This window comes from Podarcis liolepis (genome assembly GCF_965112155.1).
Source record: "Podarcis liolepis genome assembly, chromosome: 12".
NCBI classification, from domain to species: domain Eukaryota; kingdom Metazoa; phylum Chordata; class Lepidosauria; order Squamata; family Lacertidae; genus Podarcis; species Podarcis liolepis.
Genome location: NC_139563.1, coordinates 44,187,068 through 44,206,235, shown reverse-complemented (window position 1 = coordinate 44,206,235; position 19,168 = coordinate 44,187,068). Strand labels below are relative to the sequence as shown.

Genomic DNA, 19,168 nt, shown 5'->3' with positions numbered 1-19,168 from the left:
ATTGTACTTTTCAGATATATACTTTTCACTGATTTCAGTTTTAAAACTTAACTTCCTTCCCCTCTTTCTGAGGTTCCTTAAATTTATTTTTAATATCTTCTGCAAATCCAAATTAACCTACTCATTTATTTATTTATCACACACACACACACACACACACACACACACACAAACACACCCACCCTTATATAGCTGCAGGTTATTACAATAATCCTGCCAGTGTTTTTATCTGTTTACAATTTATCTGTAAATATCCAACAAACCATTTCCATTCTTTTATATATATAAAAAGTTTGTTATCATGATTTCTTCCAGTAGGTTTCGCTATGGGAATTCCAGCACAGTTCTGTTTGCTTAACATCTAAAGATTCCAAAACTGTATGACTTGCAGAAATATCCATTCATGGTGAATGACTAAATAATTTTCAAATTACCTAAGTGGTATTACTGTAGGCTTTCAGTAAAGCAGTTTTTGCAAACACAGCTAAGGAGGATTAACATAACATGAAAGTTTGGTAAGCTTCCCCCACCCCCACCCCCCCAAAAAACCTGAGAGTTTTTGCTATTTTCCTGATCTTCTTGCAGATGGGTTATTGGAAATATGCAAATCTTTTTGTTGTTAAAAGTGCCTTCTTTCGGAATCAGTGAGCTGTTGATTGCTTGGCAATAATGCCTTTGATAAGGCTCTTTATTTCTTCAGAGTAAATCATTTGGAGAAGCTAAAAATAAATTGCTTCCCTAATATTACGTTTCATGTCATCGGCTGATCTAGCTGTCGTAGGGATGTTATTTGATTCCCTTGGGAAGAAGAGGCACCATTCATAATTGTGGTGGGAAGATTTCTCTACAGAGTTGGCCCAAGTAGTCTCTTTGTGTGTTTAAGGATGTGGAAAAATGTCTTCCAGGTATGAGCTGATCCCAGAGGGATGGATGCAGAGTCTATCAAGGGCATGTCTGCTGTAATTTATCACTCTCTTCTGTCCAGGCCTCCTGAGAAAAAGCTATATATAAAATGTGCTAAATTTGCAGTGGCTTGGGAACACATTCAGATCACCAAATATAGGCTGTTATTTATGACCCAAGGCTATATGCAGCGTGATCCTATATGTGTCTGCTCTCTTGTTCCTAAATCCCGTGAAACACCCTTTTCTGCTGAAACGGCCTTTCACCTTCCACATGTTCTGAATTCTCCCTGTGCAACTAGAATACTTATGAGTATTCCACAACTTCAGAGCAAATTCCGTGATGGCATAGCAGCTTCAGTAGTGGCTATGTGTGTCGTCTGGTTATTTTATAATTTATTAAAATTATTTATTAAATTTTAATTCTTCCCTTCCTCCTAAAGCAGTCCAGGGTCGCAATTATTCCTGAAACTGACAATAATTCCAGAACCTCCAAGTGTCCCTATTTTCCAGGGACAGTCCTGGATGTAAAGAAGCCGTCCCAGTTTCTGATTTGATCCCAGAATGTCCCTCTTTTCCTTAGTAAGGTAAAGGGACCCCTGACCATTAGGTCCAGTCGTGGCCGACTCTGGGGTTGCGGCGCTCATCTCGCTTTACTGGCAGAGGGAGCCGGCGTACATCTTCCAGGTCATGTGGCCAGCATGACTAAGCCGCTTCTGGTGAACCAGAGCAGCACATGGAAACGCCGTTTACCTTCCCACCGGAGCGGTACCTATTTATCTACTTGCACTTTGACGTGCTTTCGAACTGCTAGATTAGCAGGAGCAGGGACCAAGCAACGGGAGCTCACCCCATCACGGGTATTCGAACCGCCAACCTTCTGATCGGCGAGTCCTAGGCTCTGTGGTTTAACCCACAGCGCCACCCGCGTCCCTTTTCCTTAGGACGTCACTATTTTCATGTTGGAAGGTATGGAGTTATGCAACCCCTGAGCCAAAGAGATAACTAACTAACTAACTAACTAACTAACTAACTAACTAACTAACTTCCCTGCATAGGGAAGTTTTTAAATGTTTAATGTTTCGTTATGTTTTTACATAAGTTGGCAGCCGCCCATTTTCATTGAAAGAATGTTGGAGGCTATGTAATATCAAGTTAGATAGAATAATTGCTAGATTTCACTCTGCTTGAATGTATGCAACAGATAAAGAGATGGGAATCTAAATCTTCCAGAATTCGTTTTGAAGATTCTCACTAGTTACGGTTAGTTTCCATGATTACTCATGTAAACAAACACCTTTGGTTTTATTCAGCTATTCAGTGTTCCGTAACTTAGTCTGCTGGCAGAACAATAGTAAAATGTTTCTAAAAATTTCAAACAAACTTTAGACTGATGTATATAGCTCAGAGAAGGTACTTAACAGCGACATACTGTGCTTGTGTAAGCGGGGCCTTATTCAAGCCAGTATATATGTCTTCTTTTGGATTCTTTGAAATGAGTGGCGCAGTCAAGAGAATCCAGTCCGTACCATCCCTGCCGTCTAAACTTTTAAAACCCTCTAATGAGTGTAATAATTAAATTATACAGTGCTGAATTAACACTTTATAACTTTTAATAAATATCTCCACAGGCATCGTGGGGAGGCTCGGCTTTGCTGTCAAGGAAGCACCGCAAACTTCTGCAAGGCATCCACAGGTAGATGACGTTTAATTTGGAAAGGGGATAATTAAAGTCAAATGCAAGCATTTTTGAAGTCCCATTGACTTCAGGGAGACCACCATTTCTCACTGAAACCACAGACACTCACGTTTCGTTTCGTTTTGGATAGATTGTGTCATGCTCACTATGAGGATGGTGATTGGAAACCTGGAAAAAAATGAAGAAAATTCTGCTTTATCATATGCAATCACACTGCAATTGCAAAGTAATTTTCTGCTTCTGTCCATTTATCACTTTCATAGGGCTAATTCGGTGGCGTGGAATCCTCATAAGATGCTAATGGCAGGGATCCAGTGTTGTGCCCTTCTGGTGAAAGACAGTTCCGTAAGTCTCCTTTTTTTAATTTCCCAAATGCAACTGAAGTGTGTTTTTGCTGCATTGAGAAAATAGATAGATTAACTTAGGCTTTCCAATACAAAACCATAACATTGCAGACAATGCAAACAGTGCATGAGGTGCTGATAAGGGGTGACGGGAAATACCTGATTTCTGCATGAGAATGACACCCAAACTTCTACTTATTTGCCAGTACAGTGGTACCTCGGATTAAGTACTTAATTCATTCCGGAGGTCCGTACTTAACCTGAAACTGTTCTTAACCTGAAGCACCACTTTAGCTAATGGGGCCTCCTGCTGCTGCCGCGCCGCCAGAGCACGATTTCTGTTCTCATCCTGAAGCAAAGTTCTTAACCTGAGGTAATATTTCTGGGTTAGCAGAGTCTGTAACCTGAAGCGTATGTAACCCGAGGTACCACTGTATTTTAAAATTAGCAGCTATGATTAGCTAATTTAGGACTGTGTGCATGCCCATTTCAAGTAGTAATAGATTAAGGTAAAGGTAAAGGGACTCCTGACCATTAGGTCCAGTCATGGCCGACTCTGGGGTTGCGGCGCTCATCTCACTTTACTGGCCGAAGGAGCCGGTGTACAGCTTCCGGGTCATGTGGCCAGCATGACTAAGCCACATCTGGCGAACCAGAGCAGCGCACGGAAACGCCGTTTATCTTCCCTCCGGAGCCGTACCTATTTATCTACTTGCACTTTGACATGCTTTCGAAATGCTAGGTTGGCAGGAGCAGGGACCGAGCAACGGGAGCTCACCCCGTCGCGGGGATTCGAACCACCGACCTTCTGATCGGCAAGTCTTAGGCTCTGTGGTTTAACCCACAGCGCCACCCGCGTCCCTTAGCAATACATTGCATGACTTTAAATAGGTTTGGATCCGGATCAAATTTAAGAAATGTATATTGGAGCCTACAAAGTAGATACAGTTAACATTTTATCATTCTCTTTGAAATATATATATATATATATATATGCTTTCGTAGATTTTCACGGGTACAGGAATGCAGGTTTTGGTGTCTTCGGGTGTCTTCCCGTGTAAGAGTTGGGGTGTCTAGGCGACGTTTCGACGAGGTCTCACTCGTCATCTTCAGGCTGGTGCTTTCGGCACCAGTTCTTGTTCTGTTCCAGTAACAAGAAGCCGAAAGCACCAGCCTGAAGATGACGAGTGAGACCTCGTCGAAACGTCGCCTAGACACCCCAACTCTTACACGGGAAGACACCCGAAGACACCAAAACCTGCATATATATATATATATATATATATATATATATATATATATATATATATATATATTCATTCTTTTCCAAATCAACGGGATTAGGAAGTGTTTAGAAGTTAAATGCATTAGTGGGCAAAAAAATGACTTAAATGAATAGGACTTAGGAAAATATGGGAGGGCATGTTGGAATGTCATTGAATTAACAAAAAAAAAGTTGGGGGAAGGTGAGAGGGTTTTTAAATTGATTGAAATGGGAAAGTAAGCGCTTGGAATGCAGAGGCAGTGAAATGCAGAGATTAGTAAATCCATTGTAAAAGCACAGATCAATCAAAGCAATTGCTGGGTGTCCTCTTACGTTGACAGGAAGTGCTGGGGAAGATCACAATGTCTCCCAGGCTGTCCTGTTAAAATAAACCTTTCCCTAAACGAACCCTATCACCACAAGCTTGCATTTTAGTGTCTGCCTGTTTAGCTAGGAGAATCATAACCAAGTCGGCTGGCATGCAGCCTTTATATGTTTGAGATCCTTTAGAAAATAAAATGTTCACTTTACTGAAAAAACATGATATAGATGTAATGTCATTTAAAAATATATACCAAAAGTTGATGTTTGATAGCATCTCCAAATCACAACATTGTTCATCATAGGGTGGATTTGACTTAAATCAAATCGATTTAAATCATGATTTATATCACGAGTCAGTAAGACTGGATTTAAATCTTTTTTTTACAGAAAGACTCATTCTTGCTGGTATAATCTTAATATTTACAACCAGATATAGGTTTCATTTTTGGAATGATAAATTTTCAGAGTAGTTTTTACAGTTATATCAAAAATTACTGATTTGTTTATACTATTAGAAATACATTGACAGAAAATTATGAAATTATTGTGAGGTTTAGTAAGTTAACTGCTTATATTTGTACAACTTTTCTGCTGTACTTTAATGGAAGGAGAAAAATAATCATTTCCTTAATAACAATTTAAACAATTTATTTAACTAAAACAATAACAGTATAGCATATGTATCCATATTTGTTAACTGATGTGGTTAAACAATTTTTTAAAAAAACTTACTGCGTTTTAGCGCACTTGAAAAACTTAAATCATTTCCTGATGAATAGCTTTTGGACTATAACATAACTTAAATACAAAACTATCTTTAGGAAGATTTTTCCTCCAAAAGCATTTTATTTTAAAAATCTGAGTTAAATAAAGAAAATCCAATTTAAAAAATAATAATCATTGATTTTTATCCACCTTGGTTCATCAAATATATAAAGGTTCCAGATTTCTGTAAATTCAGCGACCAGGTTATTTTTTCATATGATTAATTGGTAATTATTTTGGATCCAGTAGATCTGTCCTGGCATAGAGCAGAATGTACATATAGAAATAGTGCATGAATATTCACTTTAGCAGGGGAAGATGTTTCATGCACATAGTTCATAATGTACATGAATTGTTCATTAGCATCGTAAGGAGCGTTGTGAGCTTCTGTTTCGGCAGGCTTTGGGTAGCACGTTAGAATCACTGAGTTTTCGTTTACATCCTAATTCTACGTCTGTATACCCATATACCAGTGGCTAGGCAGATGTGAGATACTCATGCACTGGTGTACAGATACAAAAGAACAAAAAGCATTATGTGGAAAAAGAAAACATGGTTATGTATCGAAACACAATATGGCTCAAGCTTAACTGACAAGGGTGGCAGAAATCGCATCAGGAAGTCTGCTCCACGACTTTGAAAGGCCACGTTCCACACTGGAGAATAATGTTTGCAAACCGGGAAACCTTTCCAGTTCCCATGTTGCATAATTAGTATTCCGAGACACAGTTTCTCAGAGAACTGCTAATTTAGTTTTCTGCAGTGTTGAGGTCGTAGAGGGGGGAAAAAGATGAAGGGAGTGATGGCAGGTGGGCAGCAATAGCCATGGAATCAAAACAAGAAGATACATCCATGGCCACTGTAAGGCTGGGTTCATACGTATACCCCCGATTCTTCATTCTTCATCCAAAGTTGCTTACCGAGACACATCCGAAGGAAGGATGGGAGGAACTTTAAGGTATACAGTATTTTGCAAAGATACCTGTTTCCATACTTGGAAGTGGTTGAAAGTACACACATGTTGAATTCCTGCAGTTTTGAGATAATTATCTAAGTCAGTGGTGTTGCGTATTTAGCAGATTAATTGCGCTGCAGAAAGTGTGCTGGGGAGACCACGCGTTCAGGAAACAACGAAGAAACGCAAAAGTATCTTTTGCTTGGCTTTAATTACAAAAACAAAAACTCCTCTTACATTAAATCTATGTGTATGACCCATCCATCGACCCTTTCACCAGGGTACTGGGAGAGGCACACACTGCTCTTTATATACTATACCCAATTGCTGACACAGCTTAATTAACACAATTTAACAGCATCTGCTATACAATGAACCTTAATATTTAAATAAACCATTCAACAAGTGATGTCCAAATTTTTTTCAAAGAGGGCCAGATTTGATGAAGTGAAGGGCCGTGAGGGGCGACCAAAGGGCCAACCAGTTATTGACCTGTTTTTAGGATTGATGTTGTTGAGCTTTTTTTAGGGTTTTACCCCAGGAAGTAAACTGCCACAGGGGCTGGATTAAACCAACCGGCAGGCCGGATTAGGCCCCTGAAATGGACTATGGACATGCCTGATCATAATGATATATTCGCCTATCTTTTCCTTCTTTTTGCCATTCAATCTGCAGGCTCCATTTCCTGAGTCAATGTTTCGATTTCTTCGTTTATTTCCTCTTGGGTTAAGGCTAAGGGGTTAGGACTTGCCTCAGGCCGCCATGAGCTCACTGCTGAAGTGAGATTTCAGCCAGAGGACTTGGTGGCTCCAAGCTCATTTCCTCATACTGCAACCCACAAACATAATAGGGAGCCAGACACATTGAATACATGAGGCCTTAACTTCCAGGTGACATGTCTAGGATTGCATTGTTAATCACTCTACTGCAGCCATCCATCTTCATGAGGAAGATTAGTCGCTTCTTGCTGGCAAAGTGTTGCTCATTCTTAATTTCCATGCATAATTATTTGTCAGTTTGCTGGGATGGGCTGCAATGTTTAGTCAGTTAATTGGTTAGGTGAATTGTTTGAAAACAATTTGATTGACTGAAAAAAAAGGTCCTCAGTTAACCCGGCAGCAAATCTCGTAATACTACTATAATACTACTATAAAAAAACCCTGTAGATGAAAAGGCCCACCTGTCAGCTCTAAAAAGTGTAGATAAAGAGAGGCATTGCTTCCCGGGTGAGAGAGAAGAGAGAAGTTATTCTTCCAAGATGCTACCTGCTGTGACACATCATCTGAAAACAGAGAATGTGTCTTGTTTTTCCGTTAGAACTATTTTTTCAAATACAGTGGTACCTCAGGTTAAGTACTTAATTCGTTCCGGAGGTCCGTACTTAACCTGAAACTGTTCGTAACCTTAAGCACCACTTTAGCTAATGGGGCCTCCTGCTGTTGCTGCGCCGCTGGAGCCCGATTTCTGTTCTCATCCTGAAGCAAGGTTCTTAACCTGAAGCACTATTTCTGGGTTAGCGGAGTCTGTAACCTGAAGCGTATGTAGCCTGAAGCGTATGTAACCTGAGGTACCACTGTAACGCAAACTTATATGCATCAAGGTCTACAATCCTTGCTTAATTAGCAGAGATTTCTTCCATCTTATGACAACCCTGGTTAAAATCACAGGATCAGGGAGGTTGTCACACAAATTGCTTAGAATTGTGGTGCCTGTGGAGTCTCCGCAAGCCACCCATTTGTGAGATGTCAAACTGCACATGGATATTAAGTGTCTGCTGAAAACTTTCCTGTTCTGCTAGGCAATTAAGAGTACACCTCCACAATGGTCAGTTGGTGTTTGTTTTTAATTTCTTTCTGCTGTTAACTTTTTATGATTTTATCGACCGGTTTTTCTGTTTTCATACTGCTGTAAACGGCTGTGATTCCCCCCCCCCCCGATACAGTGGTACCTCAGGTTACATATGTTTCAGGTTGCATACGCTTCAGGTTACAGACTCTACTAACCCAGAAATATTACCGCGGGTTAAGAACTTTGCTTCAGGATGAGAATAGAAATCGTGCAGCGGCAGCGCAGTGGCAGCAAGAGGCCCCATTAGCTAAAGTGGTGCTTGAGGTTAAGAACAATTTCAGGTTAAGAACAGACCTCCAGAACGAATTAAGTACTTAACCTGAGGTACCACTGTACAGTGGTATATAAATATTATTATTTTTAAATCAATAGATATATAAATATTCTCCTAGAGACTTCCATTGATCTATCTATCTTGTTCAATGTCAGGCTTTGGGGAATTCTATCCCTCCCCCGGTCGCAACAAGAAGCATAGAAAAGATAGAAAAACAAAGAAGAGTTCTTACTTAATGAGTTTATTCAATCATCACAGCGAGAGATGAAGGAAGGCAGTCCGTCTCCCGTTAATGGCGTCGCTCCAACTGAGCTCCTTCCCCCTCCCTTCCAAGCAACAGCACCTCCCCTTACGGTGGCCGCCAGGGGCTAATTTTCTCTGAGTCTTTTGCTCTTGCGCTCTCAACGAACGCCGAGTTCTGGGAAAAAGGGGTTCAGAAATACTCTCCAGCGAGAACGTGTCAGCTGGCTGCTCTGCCTCCCCTGGCTCTGTCTTCCCCCTCCTTTCTTCCAACTCTTCTGTCCGTCTGTCTCTGAGCTGTGACCTTCCTCAAACCACTGCTGTAATTCAGCGCTGCCTTCCTCTTCTCTGGAAGCTTCAGGAGAAGTGGGGCTGCGACTTCCACCATTCCTCCTCCATCTCGTCCCCTTCAGTCCAGTCCCTGACATTCCAGCACATAGTTAAACTGGTGGAATTTGCTTCCATGTGATGTAGTGATAGGTGGATAGATGGATTTTAAAAGGGCTAAGAAGACAAACCTGTGGAAGTTAAGGTTATCCATGGCTGCTGGTCACAATGGCTACATGCTGCCTCCAGGAGGAGAAGGATGCCTCTGAACGCCACTTTCTGCGGAACTGTCGGAGAGGGATATTGCTATCATGTGCTGTGTTTGGGTCAACAAAGGCAACTGGTCGGCCACAGTAGAATCGGGGTGCTGATTTAGAATAGGGGGTGGGCAGGCTCTTTTGTTACATTGCGTATGGTTGTTTTGCATCTTTTAAACCTTTTCCCTTAGTGATGCTAAATTTAGAAGAAGACCGATTGACATCCAGTCTTCTCTCTCCAATGGCCTCCCTAAAGGATTGTTAAAACTTTCCCTTTTAGGACTATAAATGGCTCCTCTCTTCCTTAAAATAAAGGTAAAGGGACCCCTGACCATTAGGTTCAGTCGTGGCCGACTCGGGTTGCGGCGCTCATCTCGTTTTATTGGGCGAGGGAGCCGGCGTACAGCTTCCAGGTCATGTGGCCAGCATGACTAAGCCGCTTCTGGCAAACCAGAGCAGCGCACAGAAACGCCATTTACCTTCCCGCCGGAGCGGTACCTATTTATCTACTTGCACTTTGACATGCTTTTGAACTGCTAGGTTGGCAGGAGCAGGGACTGAGCAATGGGAGCTCACCCCGTCGCGGGGATTCGAACCGCCGACCTTCTGATAGGCAAGTCCTAGGCTCTGTGGTTTAGACCACAGCGCTACCCACACACCCCTCTCTTCCTTAAGTAGCTTTAATTGTCAGAAGCTGTCTGGCTAGAAAAAAAATTTTAAGCTGTTTGTACTTTTACTATTGTGTGCTGTTTTAGTGCTTTATAGCTGCTTTAGGTAATTATTATTATTGTGAATGGTTTTAGAAATGCTTAAGTTATTGTTTTAATTCACTCTGCTTCCTTGTTGAGGAAATGCGGGGTTTAAATGTTTTAGTAGATGAATATTGAAAAAGATAGATAGACAGAGAGGAAGCCTGTTCCAACCTGTCAGTACCCATAGATGAGAAAATTGGCTCCTTTTCAACCCAGGACTTGTGTTTTGTACATGATGCTGAATAGCTTGTGTCTGGTATGCATATGTTTTAGGTTTTGCCTTGACATATTCCCCCCTCTGTTTTATTATAAGCTTGACAGAGCTATCTGTGCTATATTGTAATGCAGATTAAAGGCTGTACATTCCGTTACAGAAATACAGACACTTTCATTAGGCATAATGTCAGAGTCCTTGTAAACCCTTTCCTGCAGCAGACAGGCAAGAAGAGGTGCAGAGAAGTGCCATCAAATACTAAACTTATTTTCTGTCTGCTCACAGTGGACATCTTCTATATTCAATTTTAAAGTGGATTGTGCGCTCCGTTGTGAGATGATATTCGGCAATATCATTATGAATCGGTGTGCGGTTCTATAGCCTTCACGCTCTGCTGGGAAATCGGGCAGGATATCTTTAACCTGAACACTGGCTTGCAGGCCAATTATATTTCCAAAAGCAACTTATTGGACAGAGCTGAATCAGAATTGAAATCGCCCCCATTACTGGCTTTAATTCTCTTTTCTAGCTCTTCTGTTTCTCCCCAGCGCCCTCTGACTACATGCTTCCAGTGACTTTTTTGCTCAGCGCCTCCTGCCCAGTTATCAATCTGCATCCTTCTCCCACAACTTTCCATTCTGACCTGTATACCTCTAATGCATTTCCAAATATTTCCGTACTTCCATATGTGTGCAGGATTTCGTAGTCAAAACATTTGGTGCTCCTTGGTGCAGAATTCGTACCTGATTGATGCAGAGACTTTGCTTCTACTCATCATTTTACACTTTCAAGCCCTTCTCTATCATTTCTCACTTTTTCATGTGCCCACTTTTGTGACTCAGTGGTCAGAACTTAGCAACTTGGGAAACATGGGGACCAGTAGCTCCCTGAGTGATCTTCTTCCTTGGCTATCACTCGTAGCCAAGTAAGATTGTCTTCCATAAACACGGTTTTAACAATGAGTCCGTAAGTGACTGTGGAGGCCAATTCTGGATTCACACGTCCTTCCACATTGGTTTTTTTCTTTATTTTCCTTTTACAGTATCTCGCTTTCTCTTTCTTTCGGTTTCTCCTTTCCTTGTCTTTTTCTCCCTTCTGGCTTTGTTGTCTTTTAGACGAAGTAGCTGTTTTATCTTAGTGTGTTATAAAAAAGATACTTTGTAATGGGCATGTATTTTTGTATAACTTTCAATAAGTATCAATAAACATTTTTATTTATTTATTTTTTCAAGGATAGTTCGGTGAAGATGTAAACTCAGTGTCGGGCTGCTGTAAAAAAGGCAGATTCTATGCTAGGGATCAGATATTCAGAGCTGGTGTAGTTTGGTGGCTAAGATGTGAGATTTGAATCTGGCCCATAGTTCACATCTGTCAGAAGCTACCTGTAATTATTATTATTTATTGAATTTATATACCGCCCTATACCCAGAGGTCTCATCGATTTGATTTTTTTTTTTGGGGGGGGGACATTTTCTGTGCACAAAAATGATAGTAGCATTAAATATTCCTCTGCTGACATCTCAGTTGAAGTTCTCTGCTGAAAAGGTTTTTGTACCAGCCCACAACAGTTATTAGAATGTTATCTGTGGATCCCTAAACCTAATTGTTAAGTTCAAGACGTAGTCTTAGAAATCCTAGGTTAATAAAATGTTATAGTTTGAGGCTGGGGATGGGAGGGCCTTTCTTTTTCTTCTTCCAACAATCTTCTGTACAACCATGCGAGAAAATACCAAAGGTTAGACTGTCAGAATCCTAAGAAAGCTTCTGAAACCAATAAAAATTGCATAGGAATTGAGACACCTCACCTTTTAATCTGAGCAGCTTATTTTTAGCCCTGTGTTTCTCATTCCTTCAGCTTGCTCTTTACATACCTATATTGGGTGATTTTGCTGTCCTTGAAATTCATTTTCAAGACACATTCGTTGTGGTTTACTACTACAGTGCTCATCACTACTCAGATGTTTTGCATTAGGAGATGAGAAATAAAGAGGCAAAGACACAGGTTGTGGGATAAACAAGAGCCACTTTCACACAATTGTAGAATTGTAGAGTTGCAAGAGACCCTGGCGGCCATCTAGTCCAACTTCTTGCGATGCAGCAATCTCAACTAAAGCATCCCTGACAGATGGTCATCCCAACTTCTTCTTAGAAACCTTCAAGGAAGGCGAGTCCACCACTTCCCAAGGGAGTCCGTACTACTGTCAAACACAGGTTTCCTCAAACTTGGCCCTCCAGATGTTTTTGGCCTACACCTCCCATGATCCCTAGCTAGCAGGACCAGTGGTCAGGGACGATGGGAATTGTAGTCTCAAAACATCTGGAGGACTGAGTTTGAGGAAGCCTGGTCAAACAGATCTTACTGTCAGAAAGTTCTTTCTGATGTTTAGTCGGGATCTCCTTTCTTGTAACTTGAATCCATTGGTTTGGGTCCTACCCTCCAGAGCAGAAGAAAGCAAGTTTGCTCCCTCTTCCATGTGACAGCCCTTTTATAACTTTAGTACTTAAGAACTTATTAAACTTTCTGAACTGCATCAGGAGAATTACCATATCTTTCGCTCTATAAGACGCACCAGACCATAAGACGCACCTAGTTTTTGGAGGAAGAAAACAAGAGGAAAAAAAATTCTGAATCCCAGAAGCCAGAACAGCAAGAGGGATCGCTGCTTTCACTGCGCAGCGATCCCTCTTGCTGTTCTGGCTTCTGGGATAGCTGCACAGCCTGCATTCGCTCCATAAGTCGCACACACATTTATCCTTTTTAGGAGGGAAAAAGTGTGTCTTACAGAGCGAAAAATACGGTAGACCATGTGTAGGAAAATGCCGAAAGCTTCTTAAGCTCCTAAGCCTGCTGGCCATGGGCTAGCCCACCCCACATAGTGTCTAGCTGGTCTTAAACCCGACTCTTTCCCCTCTTCCGCACCCTTAAAGGCAGATGTTCCCCATCCATGGCCTCTCCAAGCTGCACAACCTGGAGTCAGTGACCCAGGTTCCCCTCAAAAGTGGTTCATATCGTGTACCACAAGGCCGCAAAGCCCTGTGTGTGAGTCTCTGGAATCGCTATTCGCCTGAAAGTGCCTCAGGATACTTAATATTTTTTCCACCTCTTTCCTTTCCCTCCCCACCACACAGGCCTTCTGAAACCAATAAAAATTGCATAGCAGGTATCTGCTATCCACAGGCTTTATATTGACTGTTTATTGAGAGACCTCACATTTACATTTACATTTCTTACTTTTAGTCCTGTGTTTCCCATTCCTTCTGCATTCTATTTGCAGGTGTTGTTCCTGAAATTCATTTTCAAGGCACATTCATTGTAGTTTAAGATTCCAGTGCTCTTCACCACTCAGGTGTTTTGCAATGGCATTTTCTATGGAATTAATTTCGAGAGTAAAAAGCCAATGAATCACTGAGTGAAATAATTTCATTTTAAAGCTGGAATCATCATGTAATAAAATGGTCTCCCTGCTGCCTGGTTTTAAATGTGAAGCACTATAGAATTTTAGAGAGAGATCAGAGTTGATGCTCTTCTTGAGTGTATCTTTATGGTGCGGAGTGAGAGAGTTATATGATAACATTTAGAGGCTGCGCATGGTAATAATGAAACATTTCACTGCCCAGCGGTGCAGGTGCTAATGTGGAAAACCTTCGAGCATGTGGCTGTCATTTGTCTCTGAAGCCCATAAACCACTGAGGATTGTGAAAGAAACATCATGTAGCCTTGAACAAGATTCAGCAACAATTTACTTAACAGTGCAATCCTATACATGTCTACTCAGAAATAAGGCCTACTGAGTTCAATGGAGCCTGCTCTCAAGTAAGTGAGGATAGGATTACGGGGGAGGGGGGGGACAAACATAAAAAGATCCTGGCCTGAGATTACAATAGTCTATTAATACAATAGTCTATTAAACGTTAAAAGCTTCTCTAAAAAGGGCTGCCTTCAGATGTTTTCTAAAAGTCTGGTACAGTGGTACCTCGGGTTACATACGCTTCAGGTTACAGACTCCACTAACCTAGAAATAGTGCTTCAGGTTAAGAACTTTGCTTCAGGATGAGAACAGAAATTGTGCTCCGGCGGCGCGGCAACAGCAGGAGGCCCCATTAGCTAAAGTGGTGCTTCAGGTTAAGAACAGTTTCAGGTTAAGTACGGACCTCTGGAATGGTTTAAGTACTTAACCCAAGGTACTACTCTAGTTGTTTTTCTCTTTGACATTTGGTGGGAGGGCGTTCCACAGGGTGGGTGCCACTACCGAGGAGGTCCTCTGCCTGGTTCCCTGTAACTTGGAGATGTTGTGTGTCTGTGTTTTAAATACAAATTCATGGAGTTCATTGGCTATTGTTGAGTCAGTTTCTGGAAAGCGTTTATAGCAGTTATTCCCAGCTATAGGACAGATGCAGAATTGGATAGTACAGTTCAAGCACAAGGTTTGTAGGGATTGAATATGCCAAGTAATTACACCCATCGCCTTGCATTAAATTTAAATTACAGCAAATCTGCTTTGTGAATAAAATCAAGGCCCTACTAATTTATGGAATGAAATTCAGTTCCTAATACAGACGGAGATAAGTTAGCCACCAGCTACCCAAATTCATTCCCCTTAAATATTCCTCCTTTTTCCAAAGAAGTTTGGAATTGCTGAGCTCATCATTTTGCTGGTATCTTGGTAACCATGGCTGCTACTTTGAAACTGTAGCTCCTACAGCAAAGCCAGAACTTAAAGGGTTCGTGCTGCACAAAAAAAGGAAACATCAGCTGCATTATTGCATTCCAGCATTTTTAATTACCTGTCATGAATACTGTAAAGGTAAGACTCATGCTCTTTCATCTCATGTTGCCTCTTCTAACAGGACTTGCTTAAGCGATGCTACTCTGCCAACGCGTCCTACCTGTTCCAGCAAGACAAGTTCTATGACGTCAGCTACGACACAGGGGACAAATCGATCCAGTGTAGCAGAAGAGCAGATGCGTTCAAGTTCTGGATGACCTGGAAGGCCCTGGGCACAACTGGCCTGGAGGAGAGAGTAAACAGAGCCCTTGCGTTAGCCAGGTAAAGGGACCCCCTGACCATTAGGTCCAGTCGTGACTGACTCTGGGGTTGCGGCGCTCATCTCGCTTTATTGGCCGAGGGAGCCGGCGTACAGCTTCCGGGTCATGTGGCCAGCATGACTAAGCCGCTTCTGGCGAACCAGAGCAGCACACGGAAACGCCGTTTACATTCCCGCCAGAGTGGTACCTATTTATCTACTTGCACTTTGACGTGCTTTCGGACTGCTAGGTTGGCAGGAGCACGGACCGAGCAACGGGAGCTCACCCTGTCGTGGGGATTGGAAAGGCCAACCTTCTGATAGGCAAGTCCTAGGCTGTGTGGTATAACCCACCGCGCCACCCGTGTCCAGGCATTAGCCAGGTGCTGCCTTTCAATTCTGAAGGTTTTGACACCGTGTGTAAAAAATCATGTCAAGTTAAGGCATGATGAGTTGTTGCAATAAGATCCATCTATTAAGCTTAACATGTATTTTTACTAAGTGCCCTAATGTAGGCTTGCTGGAAAATTCCGGACATGTATGGAAATTGGACGCCTAAAATGGCATCCACGGGGAATATTTTTCCGGGGGCTTTTCGTGGAGTGCACTGTGAAGGCTCCATCCACCCATGATGCCACTGCTGTTGGCACTGGCTGCTGCCTCCCTCGCTTGGACGGGCACAGCCGGTCTGTCGGGGAACCACTTTAGCATGTGGCAGCAGCACAGTGTCCTGAGCACGGCGGCCTCTTTCAGTGCCAGCACCTAGCACCCCTTTCCCAGGGCCCTGGACCCACCGTTTGCATCTCCAAGCCTGCCCACCCAGCCAATAAGGTGTGAGCACTCCTGCCCAACGGTTCCCACCATCTCCTGCAGGTAAATGGGAGGCAGCGTGGGCTTGTGTGCAAATGAGTGTGTGTCTGTGTGTGTTATTCCAGAAACTGGAAGCGAGAGCATTGGTTTCACTCTCCATGAGGTCTGCGATCCAGGGAGGTTGGGTGGCCCCTAGCCTTAGCGGAATAGGCTCTTCCCCACTCTCCCCTTTCAGCCTGAGGCGACTCTATGGTTGCAGGAGGCTGGGTGGGGCCTTGCAGGCAACAGTGGGAAAGGAGAGTGGATTTGAAGGGGAACCTCAGAGAGAGCAGGGCAGCAATGGCCAGAAGTGCCCGCCCAGGAAAGCAGGAAGGCAGGGGGTCCAGGTTGGGTATTGGGCTTTGGGGAAACGAGGGGAACCAGTTACGGCAGCTGCATTATCACACGGAAAGGGTTAACTGTGATGGTGGGGCGGGCAGTGGGCGCTGCTTCGCCTCCTCTGCCTTCTTGCAGGGGTCAGTTGTGGATTTTTCAGCGTTTTCATAAAAAAAGGTCAACAATTTTGGTGTTTTCCTTTTTGGAATACAGTGGTACCTCAGGTTACATACGCTTCAGGTTACATACGCTTCAGGTTACAGGCTCTGCTAACCCAGAAATAGTGCTTCAGGTTAAGAATTTTGCTTCAGGATGAGAACAGAAATCGTGCTCCGGCTGTGCGGCAGCAGCAGGAGGCCCCATTAGCTAAAGTGGTGCTTCAGGTTAAGAACAGTTTCAGGTTAAGTACGGACCTCCGGAACGAATTAAGTACTTAACCCGAGGTACCACTGTATGGCAAGCCTACCTAATGTGAAAGTATAGCCGGGAAAATGAGAGATCCTGAAACGAATTGTCACAGTACAGTTATTATAATATTAGTCTTATAAACCATGATTCTAATTAATAATAAGAATAAGAATAAGAATAAGAATAAGAATAAGAATAAGAATAAGAATAAGAATAATACCCCGCCCATCTGGCTGGGTTTCCCCAGCCACTCTGAGCAGCTTCCAACAAAGTATTAAAATACAGTGGTCTATTCAACATTAAAAGCTTCCCTAAACATTCCCTAAAATGTAACCTCTTAAAAGTTTCAGAGGGCACAGAACACTATGCCTAGATTTTTTTTAGTGTTTCATTGTTTGGGGGGTTACAGGGTGGTGAGTATCAGAGTTGAGTTTAGAAGTCTGGATTTGTACTATCACCTCCATCGCACTAATCTGGTCCTGGGGTGGGTGGGAGTGTCAGTTTGTGGTTTGCCTCAAGGCCCCAAAATGTATTTCCCCGGGACATTCACAGAATTACAGAAGCAATCCTGTGGTTTCTGATTTCATCTGGGAATACCCTGGTTTTCCCCCTCCAGGATTACAGCTGCAGAAATGACTCCGCTATGTAGAATGTTACCATGAACTCAGCCAGAAATGAAGTTCTGTAGAGGCAAATACTCTGAAAAACAAAGCCGTTGTGGTTTTGCGGGATAGATGTCCTTGAAGCTTGCTGAACAAACCATTTGAGGCACATCCTATTATCCTGTGTATATTCAGAGTCTGTTGGTTGATTCCCCCTACCAGCAAAAGAATTGCTCATCAGGGTCACTCTCCCCAAGTTCACTTTGCTAAGAATATACAGATTAATGATCCTGTTGAGATCAATACTTCCCTTTGATGGTTAGCATTTAGCCAGTGGTGTATCTAAGCAAAAGTGGCATTGTTTTCCAAAGAAGAAAATTGCCTTCATCTGATAATGACCAGCAGCGATATTCAGCACAGGAGCTAGCTCTGGAGCGTTAGGCACTGAGACTTTACAGCTGAAACATCAGTTTCTCTGGGCAAGAAGCCAGGTTGGTTAGCTACATGACCAACTGTACTGCATGTTTCCGGATATGTTACAGTAAGCTTCCCTCTGATGCTGCAGAGATAATATTTCAAGGTCCCTGAATATAGACTTGTCTTCATTCTGGAGCTAGCCTACTGACCTTATATCTTGAGGTCAAGAATTTTTTCCATTGCCAGACTGAACTGCAAATGTTTTTGTTGTTTTTTTAAACTCGTGCTGCAGTGTGGTTCACGTCTTGCACCATCAGTGCACCTTCACCATTTATTAGCATTTCCCCCCTGCTTTCTGGGCAGTATTGGGCTCCATAGCTTCTTATTAGACGGAAGATCCAAGACTTGTGCTGAGCCATTTTCCTTACAAGACCTTAGCATTTGAGATAAGTGCGACAGAGGGCTCAGCCGATCCCTAAGGAGACTGTGAGCTTTGTAGCAGTGCTGCAGAAACCTACTTGTTAATTTGAGCTTAGAGCAATATGTTCCAAATACATGTTTGCCTCGCTGCTTGTGGCATAGCATCGCCGCTGCGCACTCCTTGGTTGTGTGCTCGCCTTGCCTTCTTTTTTTGCTCTGCACAATGTGAATAATAGCAACCTTCTGTGCAGCGTGTTTTGAGAAGGAATGAAAAAGAACATTCCAGGCAATTGAAGGTTATAATGATACTAATGCAATGATAAGCATGAGTTGAAATTATCGTTTTTGTTGCAGTGCATTCATTTAGACAGTGTTGGTGCTAGTGGCAACAGTTCACCATGGCAATCTTGGTTGCATGGATATGCGTCGCAGAGAAAGAAGTCACATGCGCAAGTCTTGTTAACAATAAACATCTTTGTCAACTCCCCATGCTCTGACATAAACACTCTTTAGAGTGTTTCTTTCATTGACTCCCTGGGCAGCCTTGATAAAAATCTCTTTGCTGCCGTATGCATGGGTAATTCTGAAAGTGCAGAACCATTCTAAACCAGGTTGTATTTCATTTTACTTATTTGCCTCGGACTTCATCCTTTGCTTCTTGTGCTTGAGGGTTTGCTGTGAAAGCCAGGCCACCAAAGGACAGCAAAAGGAAAGGCTATTGTGGAAGTCCGCTCACCTGGTTCTGTGTAGCCTTTGATCAGGTCGGGGGAAATGGTTTCTGTATGTTTACTGCGGAAAACGGCTGTGCTCAGTGCTAATAGGCTGGGACGTGTGATGTCATAAACACACCTCCCTGCAGGGAAGGCAGGCTGTCTGTTTCTTTAAATATTTGAAGCGCTACACATAGAAACATACTGCTCTGCTTTCCTTTGGACCGCATCAGCGA

At 42.7% G+C, this 19,168-nt stretch overlaps 1 protein-coding gene and 1 long non-coding RNA gene across 6 annotated transcripts in view; one reads left to right on the top strand and one right to left on the bottom strand.

Moving 5' to 3' along the window:
* Window positions 1-19,168, top strand: part of GADL1 (glutamate decarboxylase like 1) — a 96,803-nt gene that overhangs the window by 41,644 nt on the left and 35,991 nt on the right. For all 5 annotated transcript variants that reach the window (XM_083468272.1, XM_083468273.1, XM_083468271.1 and 2 more), the window contains exons 10-12: window positions 2,534-2,598; window positions 2,865-2,946; window positions 15,014-15,213. In XM_083468272.1, coding sequence (XP_083324398.1) covers window positions 2,534-2,598; window positions 2,865-2,946; window positions 15,014-15,213 — 347 coding nt within the window. The remainder of the gene's footprint in view (window positions 1-2,533; window positions 2,599-2,864; window positions 2,947-15,013; window positions 15,214-19,168) is intronic.
* Window positions 2,436-9,429, bottom strand: LOC310690065. The gene is made up of 3 exons (XR_014517860.1): window positions 8,608-9,429; window positions 2,705-2,769; window positions 2,436-2,448 (listed from the first exon to the last, which is right to left on the bottom strand). It is a non-coding gene; the product is annotated as an uncharacterized lncRNA (long non-coding RNA).